The sequence below is a fragment of the Synchytrium microbalum genome (genome assembly GCF_006535985.1).
Source record: "Synchytrium microbalum strain JEL517 chromosome Unknown SmJEL517_scf0036, whole genome shotgun sequence".
NCBI lineage: Eukaryota > Fungi > Chytridiomycota > Chytridiomycetes > Synchytriales > Synchytriaceae > Synchytrium > Synchytrium microbalum.
In genome coordinates, this window is record NW_022158385.1 from 91,213 (window position 1) to 111,125 (window position 19,913).

Here is a 19,913-nt window from a genome sequence, read left to right on the forward strand (position 1 = left end):
TACCATGCAAGCCCAAGATCAAGTGTACCAGTTTGACAATGATATTTATTATTATACAGTTGTGAGAATCAACGCTAATATACTTATATACATTATTACAAGCTTGTGTTGAGCAAGAGGCAGACTCCTTGTAGAGTCCAGTGACTAGAGTGCTCATTCGTGCTTAAATCGGCATCAAATACCCATCCAACTCCCGATGCATTGCGACGTTGTTGTGTTGTATATACAGGGGTTCGGAAGGTGTTTTGAAGTTTGAGACGACTGGCTTCTATAGGTATAATACGGAGGATGGGAAGATTCGTGATGAGATTACCAACACCAGTTGGCAGACGACGCAGACAGCTCTTTTCCATTTCCCAGCCTGCTCCTTCAAGATATAGACCCTGTACATAACACCCACTAGGTGGTCGTTCTGTGACTTCAGACGCAGAGGCGTAGCTAGTCACTTGTGTATATAATGTTGATCTGTCTAGAGGCCAGCCATTCTTTCTGCATGTTGTCTGGACCAGAGCCGTTATATAAGCCTCAGGGACATGAAGCCCTGACAACCACATTACTATAGGTTCTCCCTGTTTTACCCAAGAAGTATACTGAGCATAACGACGTTCAAAGTGCTGCATCCAACTGCCTAGATTTTTTTCTGTTTGAGGTGCTAGATTACGCCATAGACCCGGAATTGTACCATTAAACAAGGCATTAGCAACGTCGTCAAGTTTGGCACTCATTCCGATTTCTCCCCTCAATGCTGAAGCCAAATCACGTAACGAGTGCTTCATAGATTCTACGAGATTATTCCAACGTTCCAGTTCCTGTAAGAGTACGACCTGCGTTGGCGATGGTACCTTGAATTCCTTCTGAATTTTAGAGATATCGTATGGTATTGGAAGTCTGGCCTGTATATCTTTGGCAATACCACCAATAAATTCTTCACGACTAATACCACCGACACCATCCATTGTACGGGGCTGTAAGCTGGTCAGTTGGCTCCACATACTTCGAACCGAGTCGATTAGATAGCCAATTTCTGCGTCGGGATGAAGACCAAATACTTCGGGCGAGTTGGTCAACGGTAATTCCTCAATGGCATTAAGATAAGTATCACGACTGGTTCCTGGTGGTATATTATACGTCACTTTGTTATTGGCAAAGAAGGCGAAAGGCTGGAAGTTGTCGAATAAGAATTCGCCTAGATATTCATCAAGATACGTCATCAAGACTCGACGATCATAGTCATCCGTGACACGACCACCATATATAGTTTCACCAATAAGATATCGGAGAGTGGTCCATGGTATTTTATTCTCAATATTACCGAGTGACTTGTTGAGGTAGGTGCGTAGAATTATTGCGGATACCCTAAAGTCAGACTCATTAAAGTCATACTTCACATTCCATCCAATCTTGCCGTATTTTCCTCGCTCCTGGACTACAGCGTGGAAGAATGCTAAGGCGAATACAAGTGGACGGAAGAGGTCGTGGGAGCAATCTTTGAGATTTTCTTCAGTCAGATGGTAATACGTGCTACGTAGATTGAGTTTCAGACCGTTTGGCGGTTCGGTGACTACTTTGAGTGATCTTTGCAGAATACCGATAGGGAATTGTGGCGTTGGTTCTGTCGTGAGCCACAATCTAAAGTCTTTATGTGGTCGATCAATCTTTTCCAGCACCTTTTCTAGAGTACGAAGCCATGCTACAAGCAAATGGCAATTCTGCAACATGAGCCACTGTCCACGCGCCACTGCCGTTTCTAGCAATTGCAAAGCTATTGGTGCTTGTCCTTGACCAAGAGACAAGAATTTCAACCTATTACCACCATATCCAAGAGTTTCCGCGAGTTTCTGTAGGTCTGTTTGTGGATCAGCACCGGGACTCAATACGAATACGACTGGGGTGTTGGGTGACGACTGTTCAAAGATATTGGCAAAGTTGATGACTGGCGGCATTACATACTTTTCACCCATGTGGTCAATTACATACTTAGTGACTGCATTATAAACACGATCGACTCGGAAGCATCTCAACAAACACAATTGTTGGAACGCATTCAACTTTTGCAAGTCATCGTATGGCGATGGTGACATTTCAGGGGCATCTAATGCACACCATTGTGCCCAGTTAGCCTTCGTCTTTTCTCCTCGTAGCTGATCTGGCAAGGCAGCAAAGATTGGATTCAATGTAGATAGACGTACTAAATCCTTCCATCCCTGATCCGTTATGAATGTTACTGGTTTTGCTTCCTTGGGATTCTCCAGCGTTATATCACCCTTGAGGAAGAAGTTTAGCTCAGCTGGGTCAATCAGCCCATCACCTTCCATAAGCCTTATAGTCATTTGGAATGAGAACATCAGCTTGTGACGTTCAAACAGCCCAGTACATGCATAATTATATACGGCATATTTTAATGTGTCCGTGATTTTGACTAATCGTTTGGCTACTACAGGATCTGGCTTACTCTTTGACAGAGATGCAGAGAAAACTTCCAAGAAGGCTGATAGGGAGTATTCGTACATGGGGTTAATGGCCGAGAGCTCAGACAAGACAAAGTATAAGATGGCTCCACATTTGGCAACTGGTCTATATCCATCACGAGAAATTTCGACTTCTTCGGATGTTTGATTAGCCAAGACAAGCTTTTGAGCGATTTCGGTAGCCTTCGATTTCGTCTCTTCCAAAGTTCGAATTAGCTCAACATTATCCAACATTAGACCTGTTGATGATGCCAATTCTCGTAGCAGAGTGTCTTCCAGATCCTTGAGAAGAGTCTTGTTCTGACTCATTTCCATTACAAGCCGTTCTCTCATCTCCTCCAACTCTTTTCGTTCGTGACGGACTACAAAGTTGAGCAACTGGTCACTCAATCCTTTGAAGGTGACATTATAGTTGATGACCATAGCACTACCAAACACCTTGGGAGTGTAAACAGGATTGGCTAGTCGTGACACGAGGTATAATCGGAAGTTGGGATCAAAGTCTACTTCCTTATCACCAAGGACGATAAATTTACGAGAACCTGTAGTTTTATAGTTTTTTTCTAATACGGCATCGATGACTGGATCTATATATTCGTCGACATCCTCAAAGAGGAAGGGAAAGCCGTAAGTCATGGCCATTTCAAGATGCTTCAAGAAGTCGGGATCGTTGAATGACGACACCTTCAAATTATTGGCAGCTTCACGTTTACGAATCCATGCTAGTGCCTGCTCTTGTGGATCGATACACAGTGGGAAACGACTGGCTTTTGTCGTTAGAATACCGTTCTGGATTGACAATTCGTCGGATGGTAGACCTTCTTGGGCCCATTTGCTCATTTCGACGTCGGTGGTCAAGAGCTTTTCGACCTTAAAGTTCTTCGATATGGGAACTCCACGGCTTCTCAAGTCTTTGAGCCACTTTTCATATATAAGCTCATTACGAAGTTCCCAATTGAATGCACCAGTATAACTCAAAAAGGCGGATATCAACAGACAGTCTCCCAATAACTGAGTTCTTTGCTCCTTTAAGCCCGTCAAGTCTTCGGCCCATCGGACACGTTCTGAACTGAGACCACTGATAAGTTTATCGGCAGCAGCCAAACGCCTTTGCATAATCTCAGCCATCTCTTTAAGTTCAAGCTGTTCAGTCTTTGCTTGATGGAAACTAGATTGGAGAGTCGACAATTCTTTTGTCAGACGAGACAGCTCCTGTACAATCCGTTCGTATTCAGCTTTACTCATCATCAAATCACGTTCTAGTTGAGCGACGGCGGCACGTTTAGGTGCGATAGTCTTGGCTACGTTACAATAACCAACTACAGCTAAGACGAAGGTCAGCAGACCAGATCCAGCGGAAGAAATCTCCTTCATACGGTCTACAGTAACGTCCATTTCCTTTATGATATCCTTTACGGCTTTAGTTTGAGCTGGCCGGATACCGTCTACATCAAGTGTCATAAGTGATGCCTTAAAGTCGATCTGAGACATCATAGTCTTTGCTGACTTCCATGAAACATCCTTGATGCCTTTAATAACACAGACACATTCACAGACCTTTTGAACTTCCTTGGGTGGTTTAGCAAACGATCTGATTTCTGTGATTTCGGATGACGACAAGTTGGCCAATGCTAGACGAGCAGCTTCTAGAGCAGGAAGTGCTTCTGACAAGGCGATTTCAGCTTCAGCCTTATCTTGAGCGATCTGCAGATTTTGCGTTTCAAGTTCACCAGCTTTCCTGTCAGCTAGCTCTTTCTTCTCTTCAGCTTCCTTGGTGTTGGCTACGATGACTTCGAGCAATTTATTACAAGCCTCTGTTTTATTTTTGACTGCGATGTTTTGTTCAGCTAGCTGTACATTCAACACAGCGAGTTGAGCAGAAGATTCTTCCAACTTGGACAGACCAGACTCAAGACGAGTACAGAGCCTTCCGTTGAGTTCCTGATTCTCTTGGAGCAGACGATTGTACGTGCCTATATAATCTAGGTAACTCTTGGGCGTCACATAATTTGTACGCCTGTATTTCTGCTGGAATTGTGTGCTGAAGTCACCAACAGACAAATGCACACCGACCATGTGCCTGACAATATTTGACTTGTGTTCTGGAACGACGTTCTCATCCTAATATGTAATGATTTTCAGTTTTCAAGGATCTTTGAAATGAATCAACACTCACGATTGCATACCTTTAGGAACGCCTCAGAAACAGACAACAAAGCCTCTTCGGGCCATGGAGGGAACCAGTCAATCATTGTACAGTTTACAAGACCAGGGAAGCTTCTACATCGGTCTCGAAGCTTGTCACCTTGAGGAGACATGGCAAGGACAATGTGTAGATTATCACAACACTTTTCTATAAAGAAGTTCCACACATTTTCTCGACTTTGCACTATGCCGTGAGCAGCGACTTCATCTCGAATGGAGCTCATTATGACTTCCTTCTCGTCATCCTCATACAAGGCGGGCACCATACCGGTCGTGAGCATATTATTTATGGATTCAAGGAAGGATTCCTTGGCGACGTGGGCATCAGTAAACAAGAAGACAGTCTTTTTGCCCGAGCCAAGCTGAGAATACAAGAGTTTGAGTGACTCTCGGAATTCCAGCTCGCCATAGCCTCGAGTCAGTGTTATTTCAAAGACTGTGTACCCAGCTGTAAAGGCTGCTAGTTTGGTCAAAGACTGTTTTCCACTACCAGCAACACCAATCAGAAGTGCATGGCCTCTTGGCATTCTTATGACCCTTTGGATACGAGTCAGATGGTCTAGGGCATCTTCAAAGAGTACAAGGTTCATACGGTTGAATTTCTCATTGTACTCTTCCAAAATTTCCTGATATATAGACCTGACTGCTGTAAAGTCGAGAAGATCCTCATACAGTTTTGCACTATCTTCTTGCATGGCATGTCGGAAATCACCAAACAAGATTGGGTTTCTGTTTACGTATGCTACGTCACTACTAAAGGTCTGGTCTACCAATCCGTCTATGAGCTTCTTTACATATGTGCGATCTGCATCAGTGACCAGACGGTCATAAAACACTCTCATAGCCTCATTTCTCCACAAACGAGCCATTTGAGGGCCAGTTTCGAAGTGATCTGGTGTTGCAGCACACAGGCCTTCGTATACACGTGAGATATCACGTAAATTAAAGATATAGTGGAATTTAGAAGGAGTCGGTAGGAGATTCTTTGAAATCTCAGTGTACAGCTTCAACGTCAACTTCGTGAGCTTCTCCGATGTGGTACGAACAGCATCAGCGAATGCGGAAGTATGTCCCTATTTGATTTCCAGTGTTAGCAAATTTAATGTCAACTATTTAATTACCTGCAACTTACCAAGAGGATACCGGAGTAAATCTGCAGTAGCGACGTCTCCGTTGGGAAAGTGACATTGAATACATTGAACAATGCCACGAATCGTGGATCTACGTCATTACGGCCACCACCGGGGGTTCCCATGGCAGAAATGAATTGGACGTCCTTCAGATATTTCCAATTTAATTCTTTACCACGATCGTATAGACCACCACGCTCAATCAGCAATTTGAGAAGGGCGATGGGCTGTTGAGTACCATACGTATCCTTGGATGGCATATTCAAGTCATCCACAAACACGACAAGCCTCTTGCCTGCTGTTGGTCCATACGTATCCTTGGTACGTTTCTCGACGTTGATTTCCAAATTCTTTTGGACTGTCATTGAGCTCGTACGACTGGAGAAGTTTATATTTAGAAGGAGATGGCGATCTGCTGGTAGTTGACGTAGATAGTTTAGGGCAGTGACAGTCTTGGAGGTTCCTACATCACCCACAAACAGCACTGGCTTCTTTGCAGTGACTAGTTTCTCCAAAAGCCAAGTGTGACGGACTGTCTCCATAGTCGGGACTAATATTTTATGGAAGGGTATTGCTTTACTATGCTCATACTTGGGCACAAACTTCTTCCATGGAGACCACTGCTTTTGGGTGGCATCAAAAAACCATTCATATAGGTTCCCATCAGATGGTAGACCGCCAACTAGGACAGTCTCCCCTGCTTGGACATTCGACTCTGATAGCTTCTTCACTACTTCAGAAAATGCTGGGCGATCTGATTCCAAAATAGTGGCACCAATCGACCAGATGACACTCTGAATGAATACAGCTTCCATCAAGTTTTCTGGTGTGGCAGGCTGCTTGGCATCATTCTCGGGCAGTTGGCAATCAACCAAATTTGCTAATTGCGAAACCATGCCCAGAGCATTGATACGAATGACCTGTTGGGCGAAAAGAAAAAATGAGACCAACCTCGACTCGACTATGTATCTGACACAGATATCAAATCTCTTACTTGAGTCAGACGGTTGCCAAGTGATGAGCCCTCAAGCACCATCTCGATCAGAGGTGTCACATATTTTGTAAAGTACTTGAGCAAGATTAAAGAATCTGGTCCAGCATGTTTGGTATTGCACCATTTTTGATAGAATGGTTGGAATCCAAGATTTTTGGGATCCATATACACCATACCACAACGTGAGACGGTAGCGGGAGATGCGTATTGCAAATCACCAACCTATGCATTATATAGATATCTTTAGACCTTTTTTCAACGCCTCAGAAACCATAGACTCATACCTCAAACAGCAGTGCAACATGTTTTTGTAATCGTATACGTTCACCGTTGGGCAAAGTGAGCAGCCTGTTATCATCCATGACAGAGTTCATGTTCTCAACCCAAACAGCATCAACATCTCCATCGAAAACGATATATTTACGCTCCTTTTTATCAGATGGGCGATTGAGTTCACGGAAGATGTTTGACAAGAGACCATCAGTCCAGTCACGAGTAACAGGATCCAACAATCCATATAGCTCGGATACTGTCACGGCCTTGGGATTCAGTACGAATAGACGTGTAGTCAAGCCAAGCTTGGTCTGAGCTCTTGATAATGTATCAATGACGACAGTCTTTCCACCACCAGTAGGACCAACTACCATCGTCGTGTGTCGTGTCAACATGGTCTCGTACAATTGGACGACCTTGTCAACCTGTTTGAAACAAATAAGACTGTGAGCAAATTCTATGCATTGCCTGAACTCTTCTTTTTTGCATACCTGATCAGGAAGACTAACGAATTCTAACTCTTGCAACACATTCTCGACGGCATCATTAAAGTTGGGGTATCGTACACGTGGACAATCAAGTCCGGGGAATAAGTCCGATATTAAACCAAGGAAGAGCGGTACATCCTCAAACACGAACTTTGGCAAGTTCATGTCTCGTAGAGCACGCATGAGCACCACGTCTTCGTTGAGATCTGGTGCTCCTCGTTTCAAGCTTCCAGCCATGACCAACACAGACTTCAAAGCCCTACATTGTTTGCGTGTGAGACGCAAATGCTGAGAAAAAGGTTAACACAAAGTCAACCTTACCTAAGACCAAAATCGTAGTGATATTGCTTTGACAATTGACCACGAGCCAATTTGTACAAGACCACCATCTTCTTCGCCAAAGACTTGGCAGCTGTAAACCCTTCAGAAAACAGCATGATTTCACAAATCAATTCTAAATCAGGGACAGCCATAACCACTGGTCGGAAGAGTGCCTTTAAATTATCAGGAAGTTCGGTACGTCCAGCATATCCAGGATTCATGGTAATAAAGATACCCATTTTACGATCCAGACTAATTTCAGCTCCGTCAAACTGGAAGCGTTTTAGACCCATTATCATGGCGTTTTGAATGGTACGAATTTGAGCAGAGATGACAGACAATACAGGAAGGTCGATACGGTTGAATTCATCGAAACAACCCCATGCTCCCGTTTGTACTAGACCAGAGAATATCTTGCCCATGGCCTGATAGTCCATACCCTCACCACAATTCGTTACCATACATAACAGACCCAAAGCTTTGGCCAAGTCCTTCACTGTCTCGGTTTTGCCTGTTCCAGCGGGACCTGCAGGAGCACCACCAAGCTTCATTGAGAGCGCTTGAGTCAGGGTGAGATAACATCGATCCGTTAAAGGCGTTATGACTAGACGACCGTTCAGACCCATATACTCGTATCCATAATCAAAGACACCATTACATTGTTTGACTATTAATTCATCAGTGACACGATCCCAATAAAATCGTAACTGTGATTCCCATTCGAATTCACCCTCATCCGTTATAGAGTCTCGTACGAATCGGTCAATGATGTCACGAGCATGGACATCCACGATGATTTGTGTGTTGACCTTCTTACGCTCATTCGTTGATAGATCTGAGCGCACTTCGACTACAAGGCGAACAAGTTGGTCACCGAGCATCTTGGAATATCTTTTCATGGCCAGTTTGTCTCCCTGTTTTATTTTACGAAAGACATCTTCTACTTCCCAAGTCCACCAAACTTGAGAGGAGGCCAGAGACACCATCCCTTGGTAATTAGCCAACCAAGCGAGACGATCCATTTCTGGGTATTTGAAGACTGCTTCTTTATGTATAGCTCGATTCGTCTTTTTCATTTGCTGCTCGACAGCTCCCATCCATTCTTCGACTCGACCTTCTACCATAGTGGGAGTCCTGAATTCTAAAAGTTCACCTTCTGAAGAGGCCATACCAATAACTGCCTTTTCTAATTTACCCGTACCAAAGGACAATTTGAGCACGTTATCAAACATTTTGATAATATGTTCTTGCACATTCTTTGGATCATGACTACCAAGAATAGACAGCAATTCTTCATCAGATATGAAGAAGAACCGAGGGAAGGCATTTCGTTTACTTTCTAGATAATCAGATAGCGATTTCTGACAAGCTTCCAAGTCACCGGCCAAAGTACGTAGTGTTTGAAGACGACCTTCAGCAGAAGCAGCTTCAACTACTACTGGGTGCTTGGCAGTCTCCACCATAATCTTTTTAAAAGATCGATCTATACGGTCAAAGCGAGCAGCTTCTTCCGGAAGTTGCTGTCTAATATCTCCTGACCCAATAAAAATGGACTCGAGATACATCCATTTACGTTGGACTACCATCCAAACTTCCAAGACTTCGCCAATTACAGAAAGTGTCTTTTCCCAGTGCTGGACTTGATCTAAAAAGGCGGTAACGAATCGAGAAGCACTCATAGATTGTAGTGCCATAGCATTATCATCCAAGGCCGTGAGAATTTCATCAATAGCACCAAGAATCCAACCACGATCTTCCGTGCCTTTTGCATATTTGACGACGGTGAATTTGGTATCGTGCCATATATTTTCTATCTCGCGAAGACCTGCAAAAAAGTAATAAGGAACGCGAAGGACAAAAAAAAAAACAAAAAAGCAGAGTGTTTACCGTTCTCAATGCTAAGTTCCTTATTAGCTCCAGATACAATTTCACCAATCTCAGCGGCATGTGCAGCAAGATTCATAGCAAACAGCTTTTCCAGAGTGAATGTATCAGCCGACATATCAAATGGATGGCCAGTGACTTCCATCAGTTTACGCCAATGTCTTTCTCGAAGAGCTTCACTCTTCAATTCTTGCAAAAGCGGCACCGAGTCTTTAAAAGTCATTATTTGATTGGCTACTACGTTATATGGTGGCAGCTGTTTGAGTGATGATGCCATTTTACGTAGACGGGTCGAGAAGACATCAATCCCTTTATTCAACACCGTCACGTCCAAGGCTGACCATAGACCAGTCGACCATTGCTTCATGGCATCTCGTACTTCCACATACAAGTCGTAGACTTTGTCCAAGTCCTTCAACTCGGTGTCAAGCTCAAACAGTTCAGGGTATGCTGTTATAGGAAGATCAAAGAGCTTTTCGGCTCGTACGAGAGCTTCACGTCTACTAGTCAAAGCACCAACAGCAGTCTTGGCTTCACCCAACAATTTAAGACCAGATTCCATGTCTTTGTCAATAGTGCCTGGCCCAGATATAAGGAATTCTTCACGGTATCGACGAATCTCTTGCCTGAATTCCGTCACTTCAGCAACCGTCGATTGAGTGAATTGCTGCTTGATGGGAACCAAGGTAGTCTCTAGCTCTGCTGCACTCTTTAGTGCTTCTTGCCATTTGGATGGGAAGGTCTGTACAGCTTCTAGCTCTGCTGGATCTATTTGGATTGAATACATGGCCAAAGTTCGATAGGCTTCAGTGACTTCAGAGTATTTAGCTTCAATATCACCAGAAGCGTTTCGTAGCTCAGCGATGGCGTTCAACACGAATGTTAAATCATCAAGAGTAGTTGGCCTACGTTGCAAATCTTCATTTGCTTTAGATATCAAACCTTCTAGATCATCTAAGCCCCCTTTCGCCATCATATTCAAATGTTTTCCTAGAGTTTCGAATTTAAACGTTAAGCGCTGGTCAAAAAAATGAAGAGATTGCAAATTCTACATACCAATAGAAAACACCCAAGTGGTTGCTTCATTATGAATCGCCTGCTGGAGTGGGACACACATGATACGAATAAAGTCGAGATCTTTAAACGTAGGCTGAACTTCCAAGTCCTTTGCCAATCTTGAGTAGAAGACTAGCTTGTCGTCAAAGCTGACAATGGACGGCTTCTTTTGAGCAAACTTTTCCAATGTGACCACCTAAATAATCCAAAAATTGGTATTGCATTCGATTAACAACAATAAAAGGGGAAGACACGTTTACCTTATCAACCTTCCATAAAGGCCGATATTTACGCCAACTATCCAACCATTTACTCAGACCTCCGAAAGTCCTTTGGATTTCTTGGTTGAGACCGTTTACAGCATACCCGATATGCGTAGATGCCATCACGTCTGGATGGAAACTAAACACGACCGCGTCTTCATCTTCACCGAGTTGTTGTGGAGGACACAATATGCATGTTCCATTCTGCCACCTGTGAAATTGTCGTGTGGCATCAATTACCGACCGAACCAATCTTGTCACTGATCGATGTATTTCGGCCGAGAGTGGCGAAACTACAATTTCTGGCGCTGATAGAGATGCCTGGACTTTGAAAAGTGGTGGCTTCTTGGTTGGTGCTGTGCTAAAGGCGCCTTTGCCCTTGACTATCTTCTTGGAGACTTCTCGACACAACATAGACTGAAGGTACGTAATGTTGTTGAAGACCATCTACACAGACAACGTTTGTGAAATCATCGCCAAAAAGCGCAAAACAGCAGACGGCGTCAGTGCTTACAGCAGTGAGAGCCACAAAGATTCGACGCTCCCAAAAAGCATAATAGTCTTTGAGAGCTTTACTCCTTCCACTGTTGGTACCAGCGACAAGTGATTCCATTTTAACAAGCAAAGGACCAATGCTCTTATATTTGTTGACAATGGTGGTAAGAGAGGTAGTGCGATGTCGATTCTCGAAATCAAAGAATTCCTATCGAACGGGAGAAAAAAAAAGCTGAGCTTGATTCATGATATTACTTACGAATTTATCAAGTCCATACATGAGCATCCATAATATCTTCTGGAGGTGGTTCACGAACGAGCATTGTGTGGGTAATCATATCTACAATCTGCGATATGTTACCAGAATTCTTTCGAATTTGGTTGACAATCGATGAAAACTTGTTGATTTCCTAACAAAATATTCAAAAACGTATTAGAATCAGCACGGCAAAAAGATCGTCCTCACAAGTACTTTACGTACCACACTGCAGCGTGAGATAAAGTCAGGAATGCCCAGCGAATTCCAATTCAACCTGGTCATGCCAGGATTCAATGCACGTTTCAATTCTTGAATGTGATTTTGCAGCAATCGACGTTCAGCAGTATCCAATACATCAATAACTGAGTGGTAGGCAGTGAGCATAGCGGACAAGGACTCGACATAGTTGTGATATTTCTCTTCCTGTTATAAGCAAAAGCAAAAAAAAGGATTTCAGAATCGGATGGGATGACAAGGTCAACCGTCGAGTACAATACCTGAAGTGCTACATTCATGGCAGCCTCCGGAACCTCAAAGCCCATACGATCTAAACACTTAGTTTCACGAATCATTTCGCGCAATTCGGGTTGGAAATTGACTCGTAAGTGTTCTGTGAGTCCACCGTCTTGAGGCGTTGATGCGTGAATAGCAGCACTGGTGGGTGGTGCAACTTTGGCAAGAACGTGAGACTTGAGGTAATGTAATGACATGGTTTCAACATTCTGAGTCCATTCAGCGTAGAGCTAGAAAAAGCATACGTCAGCATTACATCGTACAAGCCCTCATTTTTTCGTCTTATTCCGTACTCTTTTTTCATAGGCTCGCATCTCATTAGCCACCATTTTGTAATTGCGAGTGGCCTCTTGACCTTGTTCACTGGTCAGCATTTCTGAGGTAGGCCAGGAGTCAGTAAGATTGTGCTATATCGATTATGTGTCACTTTCTTAGGCTTTCGTACCTTGCAAAGACTGGAAGCGAACAATGGTCTTTTTGATCCGCCCAAACAAGGAACGTGACCATGCAATAGCTCCAGCTACACGAGGTTGATTCTTGGCAATAGGAGGATCATCACTACAAAAAAGGGTTCACATTAGCTCGTATGCGCTATTGCACAAAGAAAAAGGTGGTATGGTTTACCAATTCTTCCTGAAGATTTCTCCAATAGCGTCCACTTCTCGACTATATTGATCCAGAATCTCATACCACTTGGTCATGAGTTGACGGTTGATGCTCTCTCGAGACTTGACGGATCGTACGTTTTGTAGCAAGTCAAATGCACCTTCAGCAGATCTCAGCTTTTTGAAGGATGCATCCAAAAATGATCTAGCCATTTCTTCGATCTGAGCCGTTTGTTCACGGAATCGTTGCATCAGAGAATCCCAGAATGATTGATTTCTATTGATTTGGGTTAGTGTCGAGTGACAACAAAAAATGCTGGAAAATCATCTTCCTAAATACCTGCGATTCCAGATGTCAAATGTAATAGACTCAAATGGCCCAGATAGAGCTTCTACACGTTTAACAACCTCGTCAATTTGAGTTGGATCTCCTGTGACGGCTTTCAATTCAGCTCCAAATATGGATTGGAATTGTTCCATGACTTCTGCTACTTCTTGCAAGTCAGCACAACGAGATGCCATGAGATTTGTCTGATCAAAGAGACGACGACGATCAAATTCCCAACGTTGATCACGCCCAGAGGCCTCAATACGTTCTCGAGTTTGGAAGTAGGACTACCGTAAGTTGCGTCAGCAAAAAAACCGACCAAGAATAACCTCATTCGCTGAACGCAAACAATACCTTGCTCCACATCTCAAGCAAACTTTTAGCTTCTGATATCTTACGACGAGCTTCTGCTGGAGGCTCTCGTAATATGGTTCGCACATCTACTACACCAGCAACTTTATGCGCAAGCTCCCAAGCAATACGGGCCATCAACGGTACCATTCTTTCGTCACGGTTGTAGTGACGAGAAATGATCCAAACCATTCGTATGGCATTCATGAGCGAAGGAAGTGATTCCTGTCGTGTTAGTCGTGAGCGATTGGAACTACGTATACTTTTCGTTTTTCTCGCACTTACCTGAACACTTTGAAGACTTCCGACAACAATATTCTTAAAGTGTCGTTCCAGGGTGCCCAAAAAGCGAACATTATCTCTAGCCTCTGCACAATTCTTGTTCAATTCACCCAATTGAAATTCAAGTACACCGAGTACAGGTACTCCCGCTTTAACCAACACTTGCTGAATAGCTCTGACTTCAGGCGACGAGAGCTGCTCAAACAAGGTACATAAGTTCACTGATCGAGTTCTCCAATATTCGATTTCAGCCAGAGCACCCTCACCAACAGGTTGCTTTTCTGATTCTTTGGCAAGAGTGGTGACTATAGCTTCAACCCATTCATCAGCTAAATGTTCTAATTCTCGGACCATGGAGGCGTCACGAGCAGCTTCCGATACGTCGGTTATACGAATCTTTTCTGGAATCCGTAGCCTATTTTCTCCAGCTAGATGCTGATGTGTATGAGCTACATGAGCAGCAAATTTTTGGACAGAAAGTGCCAATTCAGCACGTCCTGTAACTGCTGCGGATTCAGCAGCTGTAGATGGTGGTTGACCCGCTCGAGAAGATGTAAATGCAGAGGTGGTTTCAGTTAAGAGTGGGAGATACACCTCTGATAGCATTCGTTCCAAAGCGTTGAGAGCTCGGCCTGACATGTAGCCGACTTGTAGCCATTCCAGCATTTGCTCTGATTCTAATGTGATTCGGGAGTGAGAATCAATGGTATGATTGCGTCGATATTGAGCATACCTTGACCAGGGTGCGGCATAGGTATAACACCGGGCTTTTCTCTCATAAAGTACACGGCGTCCACATCAGCAATGTCCTCGGGTAGTTTCTGGAAGCCGACATGTATTATATGTTCCGTCTTCATGGCAATGTTTGTGGTTGATGAAATAATGATCTATGTTGTTTCTTGATAAGTTCTCGGTAGCCGCGAATTCGGACACAATTTCAAATGCAATTACCGATCCAGATATCGAAACCTGACGAGCTTCAGATATGCTGGCACCATTCTCTGAGTCAGAATTACCCATATTCGACGTTTTTGTCACATCTTCAGCAGCTGACACGTCCAACTTCGGGGCAGATCCACTATCTGACTCGGTCGGTACATTTTGTGGTACTGCAACAGGGGGTACGGATTGCATTGAAGGTGCCTTTGGCAGGGCTGGTAGATTTGATGGTGTAGATGGTTTGGAAGTTTTAATGCTGTCTGTTGCAGACGGGGTTCCAAGCAGCTGCGAAGTGGCTGTTGTATTTGCAATAGTAGCCGGAATTCCGAGTGCATTCGACTCGTCGATTTTTGGGTGTATTATTGGAGTATGGACGACTTCAGCCCATACGAGCATGACAGAAGGGATTGTACCATCTTGATCAGGCTTGTCGTCAATGAAATTAATTACGTGCTCGAGAGTACGACCACTGTCTCGTTCCAAGCAGGATTTGATCAAAGTGGTTGATGTGTCTGATGTATCGTTGATCTCGAGCATTAGACCGGACAGAGCCTTCCTGCATATCCATTGTATTCTAGGATCTTTGCTGATGACGTCTGCCATGGTAAGCAAACTATCAATCAATGTCCGTTCTTGTCTTTACACAGATTTCAACTTTTCAATGGCTATACAAGATCTGTTAGTAAAACTTAAATCGTCGAGAGTAGGTGATTTCTTACATAAATGAATTTACAAATGAATGGCCGTTCTCTTCAGTCCACTCTGTAGTGTAATTGTGGTTTGCCCTCTGCCACGAGAACTTTGCATAAATTCAACGGTGAAGTCGCTAGCAGAACTGAGCGTGACGGGGAAGACTGGAACGAAGCGGAAGTAGACTCTTTTGGTGAAAAAAGTGGGTATGAAATGTAGGAACTACGCGGATCTGTCCTAGTTTTGACACGATTCGTTATAGAGTACAATACGTCCTAATGGCGGAACCAACCAATGAGGAGCTAGACCTACTAGATTCAGGGCCTCAAGGCACTAATCTGATGTTTGAAGAGCCAATAGACGAGAATGACCAACAAGAATTCGAGCCATTCCCAGAAATTCAACACGATGTGGAGATTGACGATGTGGAGCTAGAAGGCCCTGACGAGGAGGAAGGCCATGAGGCTGATTATGCTGAGCAATCCGAAATACAAGATCAGCCCGATGACGACCAGGCGTACTCTGTCGCTGAACTGGAAGCTGACACTTTGGATGCCATCTCCAGCAAACCAACAGAAGCCTTTGACGAATCTGACCTATTTCCTGGGTGGAGCTTTCCCACAGACAAGGTTAATACCAATGAGCCTGTTTCAGTGCCAATAGAGCTAGTATCAACATCCGGGACAGGCAAAGCTAAACAGCTCAAGTACAGCATGAAGAGGGATATTGCAAAGACGGCTGATGCCCTTCTAGAAGCAGCCGCTGATATCGAGGCTATTAATTATGATATCAAGTGTGTCAAGGTGAGGTTTATCACTGCCCAGAAGTTGGTTTGGAAAGGTTGACTTGACATTCTGTGAATAACACTCTTACCCCTTAGGTCTTACGGCAACGAGAAGTTCGCTCCATACCAGCATTACGAAATAAAACGTCTGAACTCAAGCAAGAACTGGAACGTCTCTTTGCATCAGCGTCGTCCTCAGCTCGCCAAAAAGACGCAGACAAGATTACCATTGTCACTGCACGCCAAAAGTACAAGGCTTCGTGCAGTGAATACGAGAAATGCATCGACACTATAGCTGATTGTGATTCCATTGTTGAGAGATTAGAGGGTACTCTGGGAACTGTGCAATTAAGAATGGACGCTCTACAAGCTCAAAATACAGATTTAAGGTCCCTGTCCAAGGTTATTGATGCCTCAGACAAGATTCATAGAGACCAGATTACTCGAGAACGAGAAGAACGTGCTACACTAGCTTCGCAGACCGCACGACCTATTGATGCAAGATTTGCTAGCAAGCAACTGATTAGCAAACCAAGTCTGTCGGAAAGTGAAAAACAAGAGATGGAGGCTCAAAGAGCCAAGGCCATAAGAGAACGATGCAATGCCGCAGTCACCAGAGTAAACTTCTTCTCCTTTTCTAACATTTGTTTCTCGTCCTAACATTCATTGTCTGACTAGATTAAGAGGACGAAAGCCGAAATGGAGCAGCAATCCCTTCTTGCTGCAAAGAAACGAGAGGATGCTCTGAAGAAAATATCTCAAGAAATGCGGCAGATAAGAAAATTCACAAAGGCCATTGAAGTCAATTCGAAAACATCACCATCCTCCTTGACTTTGCCCGCACCAAATGCAACAGCAAACATATTGCCGAATCCGAAAACAGATATAACAACTTCAGAACAACGTAAAATGGCCATTTTGCAGAAACTGATGCGTGAAGAAGCCATTATGAACAAACGACGAGTGTCATCCTATCCAGCTGCAGCTACCAAGAGATCCCAACCAGCACCATCACCATTAAAACCTGCTCTCCGACTATCCAAAGAAAGCATATTGTACCCTACAACTGCACTAGGTAGCTCATGTACCAAGAGTCTGGATATAATACTAGACGTCGAAGACCACGACATTAGATTTCCATGGGTCAAGACTTCGAACAGGCCTGGGCAGGTCGATGATGACGACCAAGACGAAGTGCGGTTCGAGTTCGAAACACCTAAACTCGTCAATCTCGAAGTTTATGAGGTCGGGACAGATACGTGGGTGTCGATGTTGGGTGTCCATAGTTATATTGCTGTGCCTACAGAGCCATCTTCTCCAACCAGCAATTTGGCTTTAACGAGCCCTGGAGCTTCGGAAACGCCAACAACAGTATCACCCATCACACCAGAAGCTAAACCATCTTCAGCTGGTAAAGACAAGACCGTATCACAGGACCCTATCTCACCAATAGCTAGGCCATCATCAGGTCGCATTGTTCAACCATGGACATGGCTAGAACGGTTCCCTCCGCCTTTCCAATTCTACCCAGTAAACAATATATTGAAACCTGGACATCAACGACATATAGACGTAGTTTTGAGTATACCGACACCCACAACCAGCACCATATCAGGTCTGCCGTTACCTCTATGTGGTGGCGGTGAGGATCCTTCGTCAGGACCGAATAGTAGGATTGCTTCAGCAGCTCCTCAATCTGAAGATGGTAACAAGCCACCATCAGCGAAAAAGAAAAAGGCACCACTAGGCAAGGACCAGTTATCAGCTGCAACAGCCACTCCGGCACTCTCAGCAATAGATCCGTTGGGAGATCCACCAGAAGTATCCGAACAAAAGGATTGGATCAAACGATTATCGGTTTTCAAAGAATCTCGAATGACCTGGGAGATTCCTTGCCGTATCACTGAAGCGGCTGCACCATCAGCCAGGCTATCTGCCTTGATTGCTGGAATGAATGCTACCGCTACTGTATCAAAACAAAGGCTGGCTGATTCTCCTAGTCGTAAAATTCGACCTGACCTGTTACTTACAACTCAAGTCCACGTCGTCCGACCTGATATTGTCTTGTTCGCACCTACTTCTGGAGTAATCAACTTTGGAGAGGTGCCAGTTAATGAGACACTTTGCAAGAAACTGACGGTTCAAGTCTTGCAACCAGCACAACCACGATATAGATTCGATAAGAGTGATGGATGTTTTGGAGTGGATTCATCCGATAATAGCACAGATGCAGATATGTGGGCAAAACCGGGGATTATAGAACTTTCGTTAACCTATCAGCCCACCTTCCTTGGTACTCATCGGGCTATATTCGGTCTGCATACACCTACCACTCAACTATTAGTGCACCTCGTTGGAGTTGGTGTATCCCCATGTGTAGAATTAGAACCTCTAAGCATCACCGATGATGCTAAATTCATTGGAGACGCCATGATTGGAAACTCGTGTAATGCTACAGTATTGAGTCTCAGCAATACTGGATCTGTAGCTGCTAAGGTCAAGTTGTCCATGGCACAACCGGCCGAAAAGCGAGAACAAGAATGTCAACCCCTTGTAAATCCAGCATTCACTCTTATCACACCTTCTGAGCCCACATTCTTAGCCCCTGCCAAGAAAATGGATGTAGTAGTTGCGTTTGAAGCTCCTACTGGTGGATGTGATCAGGACTGTAGTGCTGAATTGATTGTGGATGTGTGGGGACAGAAACGACCTTATCTTGTTAAAGTATGGGGACGAGCATGGTCTACTAGCGGTGCATTGCAAGGAGTAGAAAGTCAAGTTGTTGTCGAAGAAACCAAGCAGCCGGAACTCGTAGGCTCCGGCGAGACTCCCGCCGAGACTAGTAATCCGCCCCTTCCAATAGCTACCACCACAACAAGCAGCAAAACCATGCTTGTAAGACTACCATGGATTCAAGACACAAGCGACTCGACATGGAAGATCCAATCCAAAGTAATCAGCATTCTAAATCTCAAGCCCAATGAAGTCAAACTTGAAGGACAAGTGCCAAGTGGAAAGAAGATTGCTCCCGCAAAACCACTCGAATATACCATTGAAGCCGAAAGACCATCATCGCCATCGAGCCCACCCGAAAAAGCAGTTTTCTCCTTCGATTCAACGTCTGGTAGTGTTGATCAGGGATCTAAAAAGGAAATAATAATCACTCTTCGTATGGACGGGCCTGGTAGTAACAGTAATCTCGATGCACTGACGGCTGCAGCTGCAACCAAGCCATCACGTGCTCCTACACCTAGCAAAAAGAAGGGAGCTGCTGACAAGGCTAAAGTAGATGCGAATTCCGATAATGCTGCTAGTTTGCAACCACCTACAGTAACGTTTACGGCACCAATACCATGTGATACCAAGTACAAGATTGTAGTTAGAGGTGCTTTAGGAGGTGAACCCGGTGTGATTGCTCCAGACCAGATTTGGAATCTTCACGTCATTACTGAAATGCCTGCGGCGGCAGTAAAGACTGAACGCGGAGAGAGACTATCCATATCGAACATAGAAACTGCTCAATAAATCTTTATGTACTGAAATCAGTTTATATGATACACGACACCACCTATACAAACTAGAGTT

The 19,913-nt window shown here is 44.2% G+C and overlaps 2 protein-coding genes across 2 annotated transcripts; one reads left to right on the top strand and one right to left on the bottom strand.

Moving 5' to 3' along the window:
• Positions 1-95: 95 nt before the first annotated feature.
• Positions 96-15,457, bottom strand: SmJEL517_g04802 (uncharacterized protein; the record flags this gene model as incomplete). Its single annotated transcript, XM_031170730.1, has 22 exons — positions 96-4,589; positions 4,655-5,746; positions 5,806-6,723; positions 6,798-7,019; positions 7,082-7,495; positions 7,562-7,817; positions 7,880-9,704; positions 9,767-10,753; positions 10,820-11,015; positions 11,080-11,529; positions 11,597-11,785; positions 11,856-11,987; positions 12,059-12,259; positions 12,334-12,579; positions 12,643-12,725; positions 12,795-12,907; positions 12,974-13,231; positions 13,295-13,569; positions 13,637-13,858; positions 13,919-14,592; positions 14,649-14,802; positions 14,867-15,457. 22 exons carry the CDS (start codon positions 15,455-15,457, stop codon positions 96-98), a joined length of 13,992 nt encoding a protein of 4,663 aa, XP_031023288.1.
• Positions 15,458-15,822: 365 nt separating this feature from the next.
• SmJEL517_g04803 (uncharacterized protein) lies at positions 15,823-19,853 on the top strand (the record flags this gene model as incomplete). The annotated part of the gene is made up of 3 exons (XM_031170731.1): positions 15,823-16,347; positions 16,425-16,946; positions 17,007-19,853. The coding sequence occupies 3 exons, from the start codon at positions 15,823-15,825 to the stop codon at positions 19,851-19,853; spliced, it is 3,894 nt and encodes a 1,297-aa protein (XP_031023287.1).
• Between the last annotated feature and the right edge of the window lie 60 nt (positions 19,854-19,913).